This window comes from Trachurus trachurus (genome assembly GCF_905171665.1).
Source record: "Trachurus trachurus genome assembly, chromosome: 17".
In the NCBI taxonomy this organism is placed as follows: Eukaryota; Metazoa; Chordata; class Actinopteri; order Carangiformes; family Carangidae; genus Trachurus; species Trachurus trachurus.
In genome coordinates, this window is record NC_139900.1 from 19,072,987 (window position 1) to 19,094,467 (window position 21,481).

The 21,481-nt window shown below is 42.2% G+C and overlaps 1 protein-coding gene across 1 annotated transcript; it reads left to right on the forward strand.

The window, feature by feature from the left end:
- Nucleotides 1–250: 250 nt before the first annotated feature.
- LOC311000695 (protein Niban 1-like) lies at nt 251–21,280 on the forward strand. Its single transcript, XM_083991467.1, has 14 exons — nt 251–450; nt 3,998–4,128; nt 4,291–4,428; nt 5,359–5,476; nt 6,873–7,034; nt 13,095–13,210; nt 13,307–13,411; nt 15,217–15,379; nt 15,468–15,649; nt 16,410–16,556; nt 17,233–17,343; nt 17,686–17,793; nt 18,414–18,525; nt 19,458–21,280. The coding sequence occupies exons 1-14, from the start codon at nt 396–398 to the stop codon at nt 20,882–20,884; spliced, it is 3,075 nt and encodes a 1,024-aa protein (XP_083847593.1). The 5' UTR covers nt 251–395; the 3' UTR covers nt 20,885–21,280.
- The last annotated feature ends 201 nt before the right edge of the window (nt 21,281–21,481 follow it).

Sequence of the window (21,481 nt, forward strand, 5' to 3'; positions counted from 1 at the left end):
CCCAAAACTCAAGATGAGAGAATAGTTATCTACATGTTTTATCATGAGCTGAAACACAGAAGACTAGGTTTATGATGTCAGAGTAATAGTGACGTATCACACAGTTTTGGCTCCATCTCTTCGTCTGCCAGCAGGTGGTGAGGCTGAGCTGTTTGTTTGTGATGTCCCAGATGCTGAGATGACGACAGTGACACTTTTCACCTACTACGTCCCACCCAGCTCACCACACACACACTGACGAGCAGAAACAGAGGAAATGAGCTGAGAAAAAACCTTCCTGACACATCAGCGCAGCTTCATTTAGTTGTCATGTAGGTTTCCTGTGTACACAAAATTCAAGTAACTAGCTTCAAGCTTTTCTACAGAGGTTTGAGGAGCAGGGGAACAGGGGCAGTATGGGAGCATCATCTTCTGGCTTGTTGGATGAGGCCAAAATCAGCCACATTAAAGGTAAAACTTTAAGATATCATGACTTTCTTTTTCTTTTCAGTGTTCAATGGAGTTCTGCACACACATGTGTATGACTTCATGACTCAGGCTTAGTTAATATAAGTACAAGAGAAGGTGTAGAGGTGTAGAGGCCAGACTGGTGCTGGCTCAGCAGTCATAGTAGAAGTAATACAGGAATGAAACTTGTGGAGCTGCACATGTAGTTGAGTCAGTCGTGGCAAATACTGTAGCAGCTGCAGCAGCTGGACAATTACTTGTTTCCCTTTGAGCCTTGAGGCTTTTATACTTTATCTCACTTGGGCTTCATTTAGACCGAGGCTGCTTTGTCCTGCAGTCTGTATCTGCTCCAGTTACAATACACAGGCTCTTTTTTTAAAGGCCTGATGTCAACATGTTGTCTGTATACAGTATGCAGCCTGTATATGAACAAAAGATTACATCTATGGCTTCACAATTAATGCTTTTAGTAAGGTTATATGTGTCAGGTTGTTTTGCATTGTACCATACATGTTGTGAGACCTAGAAAATCATTTTCAAAAGGATTATGTGTGTTTGGTGCAAGATCTGATACAGTACATTCATGCCATCATATTTTTTTAAGTAGCTGAAAGTTGCAATATCTGCCAAAATAGTTGCACATTATACAGATCTGGTCTACAGTGAATGATGGGAAAACTGCAGGTAAATGCCACCATGATGAGTTTGATTACGGTCATTTCAGAGGCCGTAGATTGTAATAGTTCATGGTTGAAGGGGAACAACGTAACTATTTACATTGGTCTTGATGAGATAGTTTGGGTAAAGACTTGGACAGGAAACATGACATGCAACACGGGGAGACATTAATGACATGGCAGAGGTCTTTTACGCCACAGGAGGAATGTTTTTTTTATTTTTTTAAATAGGATATCTGACAAAAAGGGAAATATGATTTAGAGTTTAATCAAATGTGTTTGCTTATGCGAAACTCAAATGAACTTTGACTTTGAAACAAAACAAATGAAAAAACGATGATTTGCTACGTGAGTGGCGTCGCTCGTTTCTGTGTGCATTCCTATACATGTTATCAGCGCAGTCACATCCTGTCACTAAGCTCCACCACAAACTAGAATGTAATTACAGCCATTTCCAACTATTACATTATTATGGGTTGTCTAATCTCTCTTTGTGTGTGTGTATGTGTGTAAGATGAAAGTTAGTTGGCAGAGTATACATGATGATAGCTATTCACTGTAAACACGCGATAGACAACAGATTAGGACTGATCCACATTCAAATACATGAGGAGCCTCTGCTCCGGAGAGCGGGCCCACAGCCACACACTGACTGAACCCTATAGACCACAGGGTGCAGCTTCATAGGTAGAGATAAGCATGAACTCTGCCACCCTCGGCCACAAAATTATCATAATGCTGATTCCATAACAGATAGAATGAAGTACTGATGCTTCGTTGTGAAGCCCAGATAGAAACAAGTTGTTCATTTGATAAATTCAGACATATGATATGGCATCACAACACTGCTGTGTAGTCAAGACCACCTAATCCGAGACCGAGTCAAGACCAAGACCAGAGCAGACCAAGTCCAAGAACTAGACCAAACCAATGCCAGATCATTACTGTATTCAGTGCTAGTAATAATAAAAAATAATGTGGCTTGATATTTACATTATTCCCCAGCTAAAAAGTTAGTTTAAAAAGTTAATTTAATCTAAAATCTAAACCATATTTAATTGAAACAAAGTTTGGATTGAACAGTACTACAACATTAGTGTGAGGTCCAGCTATAGAAAGGCCAAATATCAGCAGGTCTTATTGGTTACACGAAACTACACAAAATGTAGTTTATCCCAAGGTTTTTTTTTAAAGAGCACAAAAACACAAACAGGAACGCACAACTAGTATAAATCAAACTATAAAATCCTCCAGACTCATCTCTACAGTCAAAGCACTGACTGACTCATTTCATTACATTATGTATTTTTTTTAATGGCGGAAAGTATCAGATGTCATATCAGTCGGCGTAGGAACGTGCATTGTTTTAACATATGCCATGGTGACGGAGGGAGGGCTGGGAGCTTCCCATTGAAGGAGAACCCACATGAAATTCATCACTCAGCAAGGCATGATTGTAGATTTACTTTAGACATCATACTGAAACAGCCCCTCCAGGAATGATGTAATGCTTTGTGGGGCAGTGGAAAAACATCTGGCTTCAATGACATCGTGGGTTCAAACATCTCCTCCATTTATCTTCTTCTGCTGGGTACAGTTCAGACAGCGCTGCATGAGGAAAGTGTTTAACCTTATATAACTGCATGTGCATGGTGGGACACAGGTGATTGTTACATAACAGACCTGAAGGGTATGTAGTGACAAGTTTGAAATGTTTCCTAGATTAATTGAAAACAAATCTATTAGAGGAACAGGGGAATTTTGAACATATGAAGAGAATCTTTGTTGGAATGTCAAGAGTGGAAGATGAAGGGGCGAGAAGATTGATCTTTCTGTTTGCATCAAGTTAAACAAGGGACATCAACAGAAAAAGACGTCTCATGAACGTGTGCAGCCCAGTGATGTAACTCAAGTAGACAGCAGGGGCGTGTCTAGACACTGAGTCATGGTGGGTGGCATGAAGTGGAGCATGAGTGCCTGCACGCACACATTACATACTCATGTATGCACATGCACATGCCCACGCAAACAAACAACCACACAGGTTTTGGCCATACCCAGTTTTGGTGTCTACCTAAATTACTAACACTGCAAGAAAAACTAGACCTACTAGTCAAAATACAGGAGTGGCAACATATAAAAATCCTCATTTTGGGGCGTCAAGTGGGATAGGTTGAGCAGGCGCCCCCTGTGTAGAGATATAGGCCTCGCTGCAGCCGGCAAACAAAAAAAAAGAAAACTAAAAATATTTTATTCTTGAAAAACTTGACAAAAGCCAGTATAAAACAATGTTTAAAATGCCTCGCACTGGCCATATAGCTCATCATATTTTGGGGTGGCACCTGGGGTGGCCAATCAGATTTCAGGGGTGGCCCAAGGCCACTCCCTGAACACGCCACTGGTAGACAGACCTTGCCACTGAACTTTAATCTGTGAAGCCTTACACACATCCTCCCAATTTTATAGGCTTTCTTACTAGACAAGATGATGTTCATATCTTGGCCTTGAAAAACAACATCTTGTCTGATGTTTAAGAAAGCCAGTAAGTATTGTAATTTGTTAGACACAAAGAACCCTATCGAGCTACTAATCCTCCCAGTCACACAGAGAGGCAAATTATTCCCCTGACTATCTCTATAGATCAGATTTTATTCTGGTTATGAGCAAAGTAGAAAAGTTGAAAGACAAAACTGTTGAAGATTGCTGAAACTGTTTGTGACTCTTTGAGTTTTCGTAGTAAAAAGCATCTGTGACTTTTAAATTGGAGGAAATGATCATTCTTAAAGGGGCAAGGTTAATAGAGATGCATACAGTTTGATGTGATTTTTGATAAATGTGTGTGTGTTTGTGGGTTGTTGTGTGTGTGTATCCAGGTCTTGTTGATGGTACGTTCCAGAGCTTCAGTGAGCTCTACCGCCAGCAGTACTCCTCAGCCTACTTCGGACACATACATCAGGAGGTGGAGCCTAAGAAAGAGGGGCGGGGCCTGTTGCTCACACACAGGGTAGGAGCTGAGCCTGACTGTTGGTCCAGTCAATCAATCGTTCACCCTGACTAAATATTCATGTGTGCATGTGTGTGTATGTGTGTGTGTGTGTGTGTGTGTGTGTGTGTGTGTGTGTGTGTGTGTGTGTGTGTGTGTGTGTGTGTGTGTGTGCGTGTGCAGCCCAGGTGTGCTCCAGAGGAGGTACTGTACCAAGGCAATGTGAAGTTCTCCGGCTGGGAGGAGCAGGGAAAGAAAAGCAGAGAGAGGTACACTGTCCTGAGAAGAAACTACAGCGTGGAGATTCATGAAAACCTGGAGGTAACTGTGTTACACATCGTTCAAGTTCAACTATATTATCACCATCATGTGCAGCTCACATAGCATAATTCATAATAATGAATTTCCCTTAAAGAACAAATAATCATGCATAATGATGTATTCATACACATACGGACACACACAAAGTGCATTTCCTGAAGAAAATGCAGTGCTGCTGTTGACAGCAGTGTGTTTGCAGCCTGCTGCAGCAGCAACGGCTTCAGCTCTGGCTGTTTGTCTTTCAGTTTTCATGGCTATAACTGACAGGGTGTTCTCTCCCTCTGAACAAAGGTTAACCCACTCACCAGTCATGGCTGTTCCTCCACAGTTTACCTTGACATTGGAGGTGTTAATCGTTACTGACTTCTTGGTGAAGGACTTCTACACCTGGGTGCAGTGTTATGGGTCTAATGGTCCTGGGCTCACACATCCTAAATGACCAGGAGAACGTATATATTTGTTTACCTGTCTAAAAAGTAAAAAAAAAAAACAACAACAACACACACACTTATCAGGCTACTTTGAATGAAGTCTGGACCAATCACAATAGGCCTTTTTATGCTGGCCTACAGAAAGACACAGCAGTGTACAGGATGTACAGACAGGAGATGCAGGTGGAGCCAAGTACATGTAGATATGTGAATTATTATTATTATATTATTTATTCTTATTCTATTTTATCTTAATTTTATTCTGCTTTCATTTTAGTAATACTATTTTATTTATGCATGTCTCACTTTTTGTTGATTTCTCTTACTATTCAGGAGTTTGTAACAAAGAAAGATTTTCCTCTGGGGATCAATAAAGTAATTCTGAATCTGAAGCTGAAGCTGAATCTCCATCAGGACCTGCAGCTTCTGCACTGTGACTCGGCTCACAGCTTTGTCACCCTCCGTCTGATCTGTCACACATCTCTGTTTCCACATGTAGACTTTCAATCGTGGATCTGCTGCCAAGCTGGTCCTCCATCCGGTAGGGGGCACCGTGCTGACCACTGAGGATGAGTCCCGAGCTCACCTGGAGCAAATTTGTGCTGGAATACTCAATGGTAGTATTTACTTATTCCCTCAGCACCTATTTTTAGCCATACCGTGTTATCAACCAGACTGATGAAGTGTTAACAATCCGCACCTCATTCATGTGAATTTCTGGTGATCCAAAACGGGCTCAACAAAACCAAATCTGCTGCTGGTTTTCCCCACTTCCATTCCTTTATAGACCAACCAAACTGGTTCATTGTCGAGGACAGCATGGGTGGGTGTGGGTGTGGGTGTGCGCCTGCCACCCAACGGAAACCCTGCCCACCCAGATAGTTTGCACCAGTTATTGGACATATGACCAAATAGTAGCCCAATACACGCTCTGACAGCTGCCGTTCAATTAAACGCCCGGGCGATTAAGTGTTTACCATAGTCTTGCACAGAAAAAAAGTGTTTTTTTAACAGCTAGTTATTATGTAGGCTACAAGATGCGTTTCAGCCCTCTGGTACTGTTATTATGTAGGTAGGCTATAAACTGTCAATCTCCTGGCAAAGGTTTCTGCCCACCCACTTTAATGCATGCCCACCCACCAGCTAATTTCTGGCTACGCTACTGGTCTAGGACTGAAAAATGCCTTGCTGCTTGAAACCAAATTTCAACACCTAAGGAATGAGTGGGTAAATCTAATTATATCAGTGTCAGTGAGCCAGTATCCTTGACTTGGGCAAGGTATGAGCCTAGTACATAAATGTTCCAGTGACTCAGACTGTTATTTGTCAGGTGTAAGGTGTAAACCACGACCACAGTGTATCAAAGTGTTTGGGGCAGATGGGACTGTGACACTAGACAGACAGTAATTGTCTTTAACCACGATGATCTTTTCTTAAGATTTCGTTAAGAAGGGGTAAAGGGTACTTTATTTGTCACATATACAGCTAGTACAGTGAAATTCTTTCTCTGCATTTAACCCATCCCTGAGGAGCAGTGGGCAGCCACGGTGCAGCGCCCAGGGACCAACTCCAGATTATGAGCCAGTGCCTTTGGTCAGGGGCACTGACTGGAGGATCAGGCTAGCTGGCATGTTTTTAGTGGTGGGGGAAACCGGAGCACCCGGAGGAAACCCAGGCAGACACGGGGAGAACATGCAAACTCCATACAGAAAGGACGGGGATTCAAACCCAGGACCTTCTTGCTGTGATTGCTAACCACTGTGCCACCGTGCCACCCAGATTCCTGATTCTTTGTCATTTTCAGGTCTTGTGGCCTGTGGGTTGTGTTGCTTATTAATTAATGCTGGGCCTGCTGGACCCTGGACGGGCCAGTGGTTGTTAAGGGTTTAATAGACTTTTAAGAGCCATCAGTCGTTACCATACCATACCATAAACCTCCGGTGCTTTGTTAAACATAATTTAGATAAAACACATCTGTGACAACCCGTGTGTGTCTTCATTGTGTGTGTTTAGGTGTGAAGGAGGACTCTTCTTCGGTGGTGTCGTCTCCAGATGAGTTTGCTGTGTATCTGCACCTGCCTTACACGGGGCACACCTGCTTCCTGTTCCAAAATGAAGAGGAGCGTGGTCACTTCCTGTCTGCCCTCAAGACCTGCATTAGACACCGTAACCTTGGTAAAAATGCTCTCTCACACACACACACACACGCACACACACGCACGCACACACGCACACACACACACACACACACACACACACACACACACACACACACACACACACACACACACACACACACACACACACACACACACAAAGCAAAAAAAAGAAAAAGTGTTCAAATGTGTGAATTTCTGGCCTATTTATATGCTGTACCTAGTTTCTGTGTTTGAGCTACAAATTCTACACAGACACCAAAAAAAAGTCAAGTGACTTTGATGAAGTGGTAACCTGCTAAAGCCGCTCTGCTTGTTGTTTAATGCCTGACAACATGTGATGTCTCACAATGCAACACACAACCAAAGATTAGACTCACATCTGGAGCAAAACAAGCCTTATCATCAAGAGCAGCCTGCTCGTCCTAAAGGAATAGTTGTAACATTTTTGGAAACACGGTTATTTGTTTTCTTGCCAAGATTGAGATGAGAAGATTGATACCAGTCTCATGTGTGTTGAAGATCAACACAACTTCCTCTTTCATATCAAATGAAATTTACAAGCAATTTTTTTTTCCAGCACCAATATGCTCAAGAGTTAACATCAGACATTTTGACAATACATGACTTTAAATTCTTCTCTAATTGTTCTACTATTGTGACCAACAACACCACGAACACCATTTTCTGGTTTTACCCTGAAAGTAAAACAAGAAGTTACTTCGCTTTGTTGTTTCCTGCTTGTGGTTTCTACCGTCCTGTGGTCATGTTGTGAAAATGATGACATCTTCTGAGGAACTAAGTGATGGAAACTCAGTGAGCTATTATTTTATTATTATCACCACTCGAGACTAAGGTTTAGCAACGAATCTTACAGATAAAGTCTGCAGCTTGTCTCTGTCCAAAGTTAAAGCAATCAACCAAAACACCAACCACCTCTGGAGCTACAACACATTATAGCTTTACAGGCACTTTCATATAGCTGCATTTTCAAGTCTTCATGCAAGACTGAAACATGCTCCGCCTTCAGTTTGATCATCTTCTCAAAGCAAATAATGAAGTATCATATTTTGTTTTTCTCTCTTTGTTCCTCTTTGCCTGGGGCTTGCTATCAGGAGTCAGATGAGATTCTGTTGGTAAGGCTGAGCATGCTCCTGTTGTAATCCGTCTGAAAAGAGTGCAGCTTGTTGGTCTACAGCTGATTCAGAGTTGCTGATGTAATACAGGCTGGATGTTAAAGCAACACTATGACCTTGAAATAATGTTTCGAAAAACTATCAATCGTGCTGCCGCTGCAGCCTGAGCGGGCTCTGTAACTTTCCTGTTTGGGTACTGTAATTCTGGGTGGAGAGGTGGGTGGTGGTGATTGGTGTGTCGGCATCATCAGGGTCATCAGGTGGGCACCCATTGGTGTTTCAATAGGCACACGATGGTGGTGCCCCCGCACCTTTAAAGCAACACTTTGTAGTTTTTTGGACCTTAAAGGGATAGTTTAACATTTTGGCAAATGGCCCATTGCCATAATCCCTATAGTCATAGCAGTAGGTTTGTTACCTTTAATTGTCGGTGCAAGCTATTTTTAGAACGGTGGAGCAGAGCCACAAGCTGCTCAGAGCTACGCTACGGAGGCTCATGGGATTTCTTGGTTTCCTGCATCAAATTCATCAAATACACAATCCAACAACTCCACAACGCTGTCGTGGACAAGTTGTGACCTGCACATTCACCACGCTATGAGATAATAACAGAACGTTACGAGACGAGTTGTTTTAGAGGTAAATTCATGCAAAACCACTGATGAATGTTCCCGTTGGGGGCAGTTTTTCAGCAAGACATCTCTGCATTTGCCTCGAAAACAACTTTTATCTCATAGCATGGTGAATGCGCCAAGAAAGGAAACCAAGACTCGGCTCTGCTCCGCCGTTCTAAAAACAGCTTGCACTGACAATTAAAAGTAACAAACCTACTTCCAAAACTATAGGGATTGGGCCAATTCGCCAAAATGTTGAACTATCCCTTTAAAAAAATGTTTCTAAATTCATTTGGTAGAAAAACGGTTAATATGATGAATGGTGCCAGTGCCGCTGCAGTCTGAGCGGCACTGGCAACCGGTTCCGTCAACAAATTCACGTAGGCTACTGTGCTTCTCCGGTGATACAGTCCCATTTATGACACAGGTAGCAGACAGTTTCCCTTTAACCAGGGTAGCTACTAACTCTTACATTGTGTTGCCTTAGTAGCTGTGAGCCGTGTCTGAACCTATGATCTGAGAAAGTCAAGCCTTATACAACACAGCACCAAGGTATTTTAAAGCAGAAGTTGAATGTTTGTGTTAATACAGTATAAGTCTTAAATAGTTATATCTTCCGACAGCAATCACATATAGAGTGTTTGGTCCAAAACACGGGTCTGTCAGTCACTCTGCTCTGCTGTAAGCCAAGGAGAAAACTTTCCTTGTATCCTACAACCTTTATCCAATGAGGAGAGAGAACGGCATAAAGGGGCAGCCCTCTCTGTGTGTGCAGCCAAGTGATGCGCGTGAATGTGGTGACGTAGGGACGAGGGCGGGGACTGCTAACTCCATCGGCTGACAGGAAGTTAGCCAAAACGACCGGATCGCTTACTTCTGCTTTAAGACTTGTTTATTTTTTTACATTCTGAGGCTGCTAACCATCAGTCAAAAATCCCCCACATTTATCTTATTGTCTTCTTTCTATTGATATAAAGCTATATTTGTCAGTCGACTAATGCTACTCATGGTGCAGTCATTGCTTTTAGAGAGGAATTTAATAGGACTGGTTGAGCCTCATGCTGGTGTGATCAGCAGAGCGCCACGTACATAAATGAACCATATAGCCTACATTATCACTGTGCATCTGATCTGAATGATCTGAGTTGCAGCCTCATAAAGGGTCCTCCTCTTGTATTGGCTGAAAATACTGGCAGAAATAGTCAGGAGCCAATTCCCTGCTTGTGGATTTCAAAACAAGAGTGCTATAGTAGTGAGCAGAGGCCGTCCTTGGGTCTAAGCTTGAGGATGCACCTGACTTCATCTAGTCTAATAACAAGAGTCAGTTTATTGGAACAACAAAATAAGTAAATAATGGCTGAAATAATAATATTTGAATAGCTTTAAGTAATTTGAAATCAGCTGATTACAGTTCAATGACTTTCAATAACGCGTTGCTTTTTTCAAACTGATATTTGAACCTCAACCAGTTGTCTGAGGCCTCGACACTGTTTCTGTCTGAGCACTCATGTCAGTTAGACCTATTTCATTCTGTCAGTTGTGGCGGCTGTTGCCCTGACGACGGATAAAAATATTAATGCTGTTGACTTCCTGAGCGGTTAGCAAGGATACTAACTAAAAAAACAACCCCCCTTAAGACACACGGTTGCGAAAACATGGCATGTCATATCTGCACCGCCACAGTAACAGGAAGCAAGCACACAGCTGGCCAGCTCCGACTGTATCGCTATAGAGGAGGCAACAAACTACAACTACACTGTTGGTCCCATTCATCCCAAAGTAACATCTTCTTTTTCCATGTAACATTTATTTTCCTTATCTAGTAAATTAATGATAATGGCTCCCTCTGGTGTCCACAAAAACCTCCCTTCTCAGGAAACCAGTGTACATCACTTTATTTAATCTGATAAAATTAAAACAAAGAAAGTAGACATTATTATTATTATTATGGGCTGTATATCTCAGTGAATTGAGCAGGTGCCCCATATGCTGCCGGCCCTGGTCCAAATCCCAAATCCGGTGGCCCTTTACTGCATGTCATTCCCCCTCTCTCTGCCTCCCCATTTCCCGTCTCTCTAAATTATCCTATCAATTAAAAATATACTTTAAAAAAAAAGTCTGGTAAGACTGAGATCTGTTTTATACATATATATATATAGCCTATATATACAAAAATAGTCTCTATACTCTTACAGAATATAGATAACAACAAAGAATATAAATAACTCATCCTCCTCTTGGATAAGTTTGCTTAATTTGTCTAGCATGTTTCTTTTACAGTGTCCGGGGAGTAGGAATAATGTAGTTTAACAGAGAAACCTCCAACACACTAATGAAGGTCTTCTATAGACGGAAACGTTGTGACCACAGTGTGCAGGAGTTTTCTCTGTTGAACTCTGACACACCTCTTGATCTGGCATAGTTTAAAATGTCCCTCCTGAGTGACACTGTCTCATACTTGTTTGTTTTTGCACATGACCAAAAGATATGTTTGTGATTTGTTTACTCTTATTACTGCACTGTATTAGATGTAGTGAAAATGTGTAGGCAAGTTGTGTTCTTCAGTCACCTTCAGTTTGATATGAAATTCTGAATTTCAACACATCTTGACTGTTTTGATCAGCAGGCAGCTGTTCTCAGTGTTTCTCACAGGAGACGCTGGAGATCCAAACACAGCAAACAGAATCAACCACAAAGATGATTCTCAGTGCATCTTGATGTTTCCTCATATCTGCTTCATGTGTGAATAAATAGCCAGATTACTTGTATGAGGTAATAAATGTGTGTGGTTTTCAGTGTTTTACAGAATTCTGACTTGACTGACAAAGTGGCAACAAAAACCTAAAACCAAAACTTATTATCAGTAGCTACTTTTATTGTTTATTATTGGGATTTGAAATTCTTTATTGGGAATAGCCCTGTGAGATGAGCTGTCTCCTTTTCAATTAAGACAAAATATCTAACAAACACAAAACAAACTAAATGAATCTCAGACTATCAGAAAGGGATCATTGCTTCATGAATCAAGTACAGTAACTATGTCAGTGTCACGGATAAAAAAGTAGTATCATTATCATTATCATTTTGATATGGCACAACAATCATTCAAATCAAAGTTATTTATAGTAATGAGTTAAAAACACAAGCAGATATTCTCAGTGATTAGTCATTCTCAGTCATTATTGCTATTATTCTGCAAACTCATAAGGGCACACCCTTTGTATCCGTTTTTACAAGACATAACTGCATTGTCCTCTGTGTTTGTATTTGTATTTTAGTATTTTAAATGTTATATATAATAATTTTTAGAAAGATAATATATGTTTCCCCGTTGATGTTGGATTAATTTATGAAGGTGAGCTCACTCTTCAGACAAACACTTATTCCTACAGTATCACATCCCATGTCAGTGACATCAGTGCGGAAATATGTCATGGTGTCACAGGAAGTGTGAAGGGGCTTTCAGTTCCCCAAATGTCCTTCCATTAATTTAGTAAAAGACGGTTCAAGGGGCCTCATGGGGAACTGGACGACAAAATTCACAAGAATGGGAAGAAAAGAAGAAAAGCAGAACATGAGAATGTTGATTTTTAGAGATGTGAAATTCAACAACAGCAACACTGGAAGGTCCAGCTGCACTGCAAAAACTCAAAATCTCATCAACTAAAAATTTACTTGTTTTTAGATCATTTTCACTTGTTTCAAACTAATTTTCACTTGAAATAAGTAGGAAAATCTGCCAGTGAAAGCAAGTGTTTTGTGCTTGTAATAAAGGAAGAAAAACTTGCTCCACTATCAGATTTTTCTACTTATTTCAAGTGAAAATAGGCTTGAAAGAAGTAAAAATGTCTTAAAAACAAGCTACTTTTTATGTGATGAGTGTTATTTTAAGTATGAGATTTGTTTTGACTAGAGATGACATTTTGACTAGAAATAAGACGAATATTCTTGGAAAGATATTTGAGTTTTTGCAGTGTGTGAAGCGTGGTGTGTGTGGGACTGCTGTGTGCTGTAGTGCTGTAGTGCTGGAGTCAGGGTCATGTGACCCACTGACGCACTGATGTGTTTTAATAGTCACATCAGGCTCTGGGTCAACACTCACATTTAGAGGCAGTTACAGTATGTGACAGAATCAGTGGTTCACTGTTTCTATTATTACACTAACTGTTGTTTATCAAGAGCTGGTTTCCCTTGACAACCTGTTCCAACAGACCAACCCATGTGATGAGACGCAGAGTGGTGTGTTGACAGTTGAGACACAAATATAGACGTCTGACCATGATTTAAACTGAACTCCTTCAGTCATAACGTTGCTCCTCCCCCCTGCAGACCCCTGGTGTGAGTCCTCCTACGAGAGCCAGGCCTACCTCCGAGCCCTCCGCCTCTACCGACGGGACAAAGGATGCTATGAATCCTGGGAAATTCTGCTGGGCACTGAGGAACAAGTCAGCAAACACACACACACACACACTTTATCCTCACGTTTGTCTCTGATCATTTGTCTACTTGCTTGATCTACGGTGTTTTTGCGCATCATGTAGGTGCTGGCCTCCCAGGTGATGGAGGAAGTGTTGCCATGGTTGCAGAGTCAGCTTCAGTCCAGAATGAAGGGGAAGAAGGCCGAGAGGATACGACAGTGGTTGGCAGTGAGTTAAACTGACACACTTATAATAATAATAATAATAATAATAATAAATTATAATATAATAAGTAAGTTTATGGTTTTCAACAAAATCACTAATTTTGAGGGGGGAAAGATCATTTTTTCTTTGTTAACATGACTTGTTACTGGTTTTCCGGTGGCTGGTCACACATGTGCTTGGCTGTTTACTGATGGTCTGGTAGTCACCATGCACTAAAAGTTGCCTATGTTGCCTTTTCACCTTATTGAAAGAGATGCATTTAGTCCCACCTATTGGTGCCAGATTAACTCTGTTAGATTATAAGATTTCAACAGGTTTGTGCAAATTCAACCAACTTTCAGATCTATCTCAAAAAGCTAATGTTTCATCCCCTGCTGTTCTGTATGAGGACAGATGGAGATAAACAGCTGGTGAAACTTGATATGGAGTTAGTTGTTGTTAAACTGTTGCAGAAAAAGCTGAGGAAACAAATGAAAGAGCTGAAATGACATGAAACATGACACATCTCTTAGTTTAGTTTAAGTTTAAATGGAAAATTTCAGTTACATTCATGTTTGTCATGGGTTAAAGTCAAGAAGTGTTTCCACTGCACTTTGTCACATATTTTGTTTATGGATGGACAGCCACAGGCTCCACCTCAGCCATGATGAGTATAAACTTTATACAGTGTTTTGACTTTCTGCCAACTATCTGTTTTTTTCCATTCAGCTAGACTGGATTCATACTTAACACACTTCATGAAGGCTGTTGGGGAATACAGAGTAAAGGAGACATTTCGGATAATAAAATATGTTGACTAAAATCCCTACACTCATCTAGTGTCTAGAATAGTTCAAATGAGCTATTGTCATTATCCATACATAACAACATTTCCTTTGATTCCTCTCAGCATAGTCAAGACAGATCATTAAAAAGTATAAATTGAATCTGTGCAAAGAAAATGTCAGAATCACTAAATCTGACTCTGCTGTTCTGCTGCTTTTTACTGTCTTCAATCCATTTTTACTGTCTTAATTATTTTAATGTTATTTCTCGCACACTTAGTCAAACGACACCGTGTGTTTCCAGCAGCGGCAGGAAGCTGCTCTCAGTGATTTCTTATCAACCCAGTGTTCACTAGCTCTTCCACAGAAGTTAGTGAGTAGATGGTGAAGACAGTGAAGCATCTGACAAAATGGTCAGAGGTTCAGACATGAAAGCCCAAATTCAGTAAAAATGGTCCTTGATACAATGACACAACCCTGGGTGTCAAGGAATAAAAGAATCAACAATAGAACAACAGTGACACATGATATGAACCCAAAGATGATAACAACAGATGGCCAGTTGCCACAAACAGATAAACATACATATTATGTTGTATTTACATGTTGTTCCACTGCCCTCAAGTGGTCGAAACAAGTCACTGCAGGTTAAAAGTCTTTGTAAAATTTCAATCTGAAGAATGAACGCGCTTTTAATACTTTTAACTGAAGTAAACTGAGATTTCAGACAGCTGCTATTTTGTATCATCACTCACTGACAGTTGTCACTTTGCATTTTAGGATGTTTCGCAAAACACATGGCACCAGACTGGGTTTCTACATTTTCCCACATAATCAGCCACTCGGATAAAATAACACAGAGTAAATACAGAGCACTGGGTTTGCAAACAGGAAGTGATTCTGCACACAGTGACTTTATTTCCTTCCAGCTCTGATTTTAATCTTTGAACCTTCATTTTTTCCAACACATTGCCACACCGCAGTGCTTTAACCCATTAAAGGTTATTTCACAGACGTGATTCAGTGCTTTTATGTTCTGTTCAGACGGTTCAGGCCACCTATGTACTGGTGCTGGAGCAGCTAACTGCAGGTCTGAAGGCTCTGAGGGAGACGTGTCATCAGACAGCTTTAACCAATCAGGCGCTCATCAGATCCAACCTGGACCAGATTTTGTCGTCTCATAGTTTCCTGGAGGAGAAAATCAGAGGTACGGCACACTGAGCTTCAACTCCTGGAGGAAATGTTTTTGTAGGACAAACACATCATCCAGTAACTGATGTGCGTGTGTGTTCCAGTGTGTATATGTGTAGAAGCAGAGAAAGTGTACAGCGAGTCCATATCTCCCTACTTGGCATCCATCCTGGAGGTGCTGACAGAAAACATCAGCGCAGGGATCCAGGGGATGCAGCAGACACTGCACTCACAGATGGACTCAGCCTTCAAATCCACCGACGGAGGATCAGTGGAGACAAAGAAGGTGAGAGGCCTTTTATAGATGGAGAAAAACTTTAAAGGGACATTGTGTAACTTCTCCTGTTATCTATTCACAAACATCGATTATTTAGTTCAAAAGTCTGTTTTTCATTAATCAGTAATCCCCCCCATCAACAAACTGAAGTGTTCCTTTCAGCTCTGAATTAGCCGTTCATATCATTCATATCTATATGGAGCGGGTAAGCTCGGTGCTGGCTGCCATGTGGTGTCTCCATGTTTTTACGTTCAGTGGCAGCGTGACAGTAGGAAACCACGGAAACTCAGCGGAGACACCGGAGCTGTCGGCTCAGGTCGAGGTGGCGTCTGTGAAAAGTCACCGCGGTAACGCAGTGAGGGGGAATGGAGCGTTACACTGATGCTGCATTCACGTGCAGTTGGGCAGACGGCCGTCGGTAACAAACCAGATGTCATTTTAGTCACAGAAGTCGAGAGAAAGCTGGTAAAACGTGGCCCAATACCACATCGCCATGACAACATATTGTCACGTGTATTGTTTTGCCTCGTGCTGACAGACCACTTGTTTACATAGAGGCTTGTTTATGCCGTTACGTGCAGCAGCTGTCGTCCGTCTGCCGTCTGCCCAATTTCACTTGAATGCAGCATGAAAAATACGATTGAGTTGCTTGTGATATACAACCGTAACGCTAATGGGAGTAATTCCTACACAATGCACCTTTAAGTAAGTGAGTGCAGAGTTTGGTGTTGTGGTCTTATGTGTGTTTGTGTATGTGTGTGTTCTCCAGGCTTTGCTCAGTCTGCGCTCCATCAACCTGGACCAGTGTTACAAGCAGGTGAAGAACCTGACCGCCATGGGAAAAGACCTAAAGCAGCGGTTTGGAGTGAACAGCGTCCAGAGGCTGGTTCACTCAGCACATCTGGAGATGGAGCAGGTAAGAACTGGTGTTAGTATTTGAGATGAGGTCTTGAGACCACGTTTTCACAAGACTTAGTCTTGTCTTGGTTTCGGTCGATCTGGACTCTGGATTTTTTCTCGAGACCGGTCAAGACCACAGCTGCAGTGCATCTTTTTTTAAACTGCAAATCTCTCTCTCTCTGTCACTCAGTCACTTTGGTTTATGTGATGTAATTCAATAACTTTAAGATAATACAATTGTTCTACAAAAGTATCTGCTTGTAACCATCTGGAAAACTTGGTTGCACTAGTGTCAACAGTGGGAGGAGACTTCAGGATCTGTGCTGTGTTCTTTTCAATCCAAACTTTGTTTCTAATAAATATGGTATATATTTTATATCTAATCATCTTTTCTTTTTCAGCCGAGGAATAGTGTAAATATCAAGACACATGATTATTATGAGGACTGGTAGCCTACTGAATACAGTAATGGTCTTCCATTGGTTTGGTCTTGGTCTTGGACTTGGTCTTGACCCCCTCAAAGTCTTGATCTTGGTCTGCTCTGGTTTTGGTCTTGACTCAGTCTCAGGTTAGGTGGTCACTGGTATGAACTGGTGCTGGCGGTGCAGCTCTGGCCTCTCAAGGACACTCATCACAACAGTGCGGGGCAAAGCCTTTAGTCGCTGCCATGACGTTGGTTATGTGTCTTCCAGCTGCTGGACAGTGCTGTGTACACCTTTGAACTGTTCCTCCAATCATCAGCCAGACTGGAGCCTTCTCAGATTCCTATGAAGATGGAGCGAGCTAAAGAAAGAGTGCTGAAGGTAAAGAATTACGTCACACAACACCCAGATGTTGCCTCATAAACTTTGCTGCATGAATGATTTTTAACATTTATGAGGGCACTGAATAGAAAATGTGCTTCCACATATCAACTGCCAATAGATTTTGTTGTTAAAATCAACAGCTTTCATAAAATATGTTGTGAGATTTATACCTTAAGCTAAAATAAGATTCTAGAGTGAAACAGAAAAGTAGAGTAGCATATGCCTTTGATTTACAAGAATATTTCATGTAATTATAAACAAATATAATAAAACCCTCATGATATATGCACAAGTAATGATATTCTGATGTTACGTAAAACTGTGTGTGTGTGTGAGCAGCAGCTGGACTACGACAGCAGGCTGGTCCAGAGGAGGCTCTATCAGGAGGCTCTGCTGGAGATCGCTCTGCCTGTTCTCACCAGGAAGACAGACAGCAAGTGCAAAAGTGTAGGTGTCAACAAACCCTGCTGCTGCTGCCTCACTGTGCATTCACTGTTATTTAAAGGGATAGTTCATCATTTTGGCAAATTGGCCCATGCCGTAATCCCTATAATTTTAGGAGTAGGTTTGTTACCTTGTCGGTGCAAGCTATTTTTAGAATGAGCTGCTCAGAGCTACACTATGGAGGCTAATGGAATTTCTTGGTTTCCCTCATCAAACTCATCAAATACACAATCCAACAACTCCAAAACGCTCTGGTGGACAAGTTGTGACCTGCACATTCACCACGCTATGAGATAATAACGAAACGTTATGAGACGGATTTGTTTTCGAGGTAAATTCATGCAAAGCCGCTGATGCGCGTTTCCTTTGGGGGCAGTTTTTCGGCAAGCAGTCTCTCCATTTGCCTCGAAAACAACTCCAAAACCAAGAAATCCCGTTAGCGTCCGTAGCGTAGCTCTGAGCAGCTCACGGCTCTGCTCCGCCATTCTAAAAGCAGGTTGCACCGACAATCAAAGGTAACGAACCTACTCCTAAGACTATAGGGATCATGGCAATGGGCCAATTTGCCAAAATGTTGAACTATCCCTTTAACATGAAGTGTTGAATGTGTTATCTGTGTCCAGGAGCTGCAGCAGTTTGAGCAGTACATCTTCTCTGACTACAGCAGCTTTATCTTGGTGCATGATGTCTATGACGATGTGCTGAGAGGCATCCTCAGTAAGGAGATAGAAACAGGTAAACACATACATCTTGTCTTTTATATTGTTATTAGTATAGCTTTTATTTGTATTTTACCTTTATTTTAGTGATGATGTTATATTGTCTTAACTATTGTTGTGTATTTTACCGTCATTCATGTTGCAGTCATTTGATTATATTTATATTGGAGGACTTGTGCAGCATTTTGGTCAGTTGAGGTTGTTTAAATGTGCTATACAAATAAAATGTGACACACATCACTTAATTTAACAGTTTCAACATGTTCCAATCCTGGTAGCAGCCACCAGCCTGATTCTGACCATTCACATCAGTGTTATTAGGCTCTGTCACAGTGAAGCAATCTTTGACCATTTGTATATGAAATGTGCTTGACCTTTGACCTTCAATAGTCAGATTGTAGAAGTTTGACACAGTCAGGTACCTTTAAAGGTGACATATTATGGAAATATCACTTTTTAAAGTCTCTTTAACATATATTTGGGTATTTGTCTTGCCTTCCAGCTGCAAAAATATGAGAATTGACCAAAAAATCTGTAATTTTCAGGCTTCGTTTCCTCAGTTGTCATCCAATGATGTCATTTGTTTTTGAATTTGCATAATACCACCCCTACCTGTGAGTACTGATACTGGTAGAGGGGGCGGGGTGAGCAGTTGCTCATTTGCATTTAAAGGGACAGGCACTGAAACCAGCCGTTCTGAACAGGGCTGTTTTGAGAGGATGAAAAGAGCTGTGATGTTTGATCCTCGGGATATTTTGACCACAGCATGTCACAGACATGTCTTTAAGACACCTGGGAACTATTTTAATCTGTGGAAAATGGGCATAATATGTCTCCTTTAAGTACCTCATATAGCACTGAGTATATGACCTAAGAACATCATACAGTTTACTTTCTTTTTCCTGTGCAGTGCTGACATTAATCTCTGCTTTGCCTCCCTCTCCTCAGTGGTCCAGGAGGCTGCCAGCAAGAAGAGCAACAACCTGTTGCTGGACATTTCAGATCTGGCCATGAGTCAGTACAGTCTGTTGGGACAGACTCCTCCTGTCTCCGCACCGGACAGCCCGACCATTCACCCTCGAGACTCCTCCACACCCGCACCCGGTGCGGAGAGACCACCTGCTCCTGTGGTGGTGAAGGAGGAGGAGAAGGAGGAGGAGAAGGAGGAGGAGGAGGAGGAGGGGAGTCAGACGGTCACAGCTCAGCCTCAACCTGACCCAGAGCCTGACAGTGAAGATAAATCTGATCCCAGCACAGCCCACAGAGGAGATCCCTGCACAGTGCTCCAGTCTCCTCTGATCGTCGTGACGCAGCCTGAAACAACCGAGGCGACCGCCGATGAGGACGCCGTGTGTGGGACGGATACGCCACAGATGACAGAGGCAGCTGCAGCCCAACCGTCCACCTCAGCCTCAGCTGACCCTGGATCAGCTGCTCCACCTGCCGCAGACACACCTGACACACCTGTCGTCCCAGAATCCACTCAACCTCCCACCCCAGACGCTCCTGAGCCTCCGGCGTCCGCTTTGTCCTCGCCGCCGTCCACAGATGTGACAGCTGAACCTGCTCAGAGCGATCCACCTGCCACGCCTGAAAACCCTGCTGCCTCGGAGCAAACGTCAGAGGATGCTCGTTCTGCCCCGCCTCCCTGCCCCTCGCCATCAAACCCACCATGCGGGGACGGTCCAATGAAAATCAGCCTGGGGACACTGAACGAGGCGATTGGCCCCGACTCGACGGCGCCGTCTGTAGCGCAGCCGACGACGCAGCAGAGCACCGACAGAGCCGTCTACTTGACAGGACAGATCAAAGACAGCTGGGAGATGGAGAGGGCCAAACAGGAGAAGCAGAAAGAGGCAGAAGCTGGAGAGAAGATAGAAGGGAGGGGGGATGATGGAGAAAAAGGTGGTGAGCCTGAGGTAAGAAAAGAGGATGAGGAGAAAGTAGAGAAGGGTGGAGATCAAGCAAAGGAAGAGGAGGAAAAAGTGGAAGAGGGAGATCAAGCAAAGGAAGAAGAGGAAAAAGTGGAAGAGGGAGGTCGAGGAGAGAAAGAGGAGGAAAAAGTGGAAGAGGGAGATCAAGAGGAAGAGGGAGAAAAAGTGGAAGAGGGAGGGCGAGGAGAGAAAGAGGAGGAAAAAGTGGAAGAGGGAGATCAAGAGGAAGAGGGGGAAAACGTGGAAGAGGGAGGGCGAGGAGAGAAAGAGGAGGAGAAAGTGGAAGAGGAACTGGTTGAAAGCCCTCAGCCAATCGGATCGCAGCCTGGAGGTCCTGCGCTGCCGCTGGACAGTGTGTCCATCATCAGAGACCTGGTGATGGAGGTCACTGAGGTGGAGGTGGTGATCACCCCGTGTACGGACAGCAGCAGCACACCCTGACAGACACGTCGTTACCATGACAACGGTAGATGCTTACACAGAGGAACAGATCTCATCGGTGAGACAAGAGGTTAACATAACATGTGCACTTATTACTGCATCACATTTTTATACTACTGAAGAAGAAGAAAAAAATTGTGGTAAATATTTTTTTATCGACAAAATCTAGAACTTTTTTTTTTTTAACTATTTTTATTGACATGTGCTATTTTTATTTTATTTTATTTTTTTACTTCTGTTTATCACTGAGACTGATTAAGTGGCCAAATAAAGATGTTAACACTTATCACCACGTTCTTTAAACTGCTTTAATGAGTTTTTTTTATTATTGTAAAGATTAAAGGGATAGTTCCGTTTTTTTTTAAGTGAGGTTGCATGAGGTACAAATGATCCCTAAGTGTAGCCATACCAGCTCATAGTGCTGCACAGAGATGCAGGAGATGAGACATTAGCATTCATTTGATTCATATCTCTGACCACCTGATGAGTATCAGTTAATATCCACTCCCCATTAAATAAGTCTGATGTGTTGTTCATCAATATATTATAATTTTTATAATAAACCAAAACAAACAAATGTGTAAAGATTCTGAAGGG

Coding starts and splice junctions, on each gene's coding strand:
- LOC311000695 (XM_083991467.1), top strand. CDS start 396: ATGGGAGCATCATCTTCTGGCTTGTTGGATGAGGCCAAAATCAGCCAC. Junction 451..3,997: donor CAAAATCAGCCACATTAAAG/GTAAAACTTTAA, acceptor GTGTGTATCCAG/GTCTTGTTGATGGTACGTTC. Junction 15,650..16,409: donor GATCAGTGGAGACAAAGAAG/GTGAGAGGCCTT, acceptor TGTGTTCTCCAG/GCTTTGCTCAGTCTGCGCTC.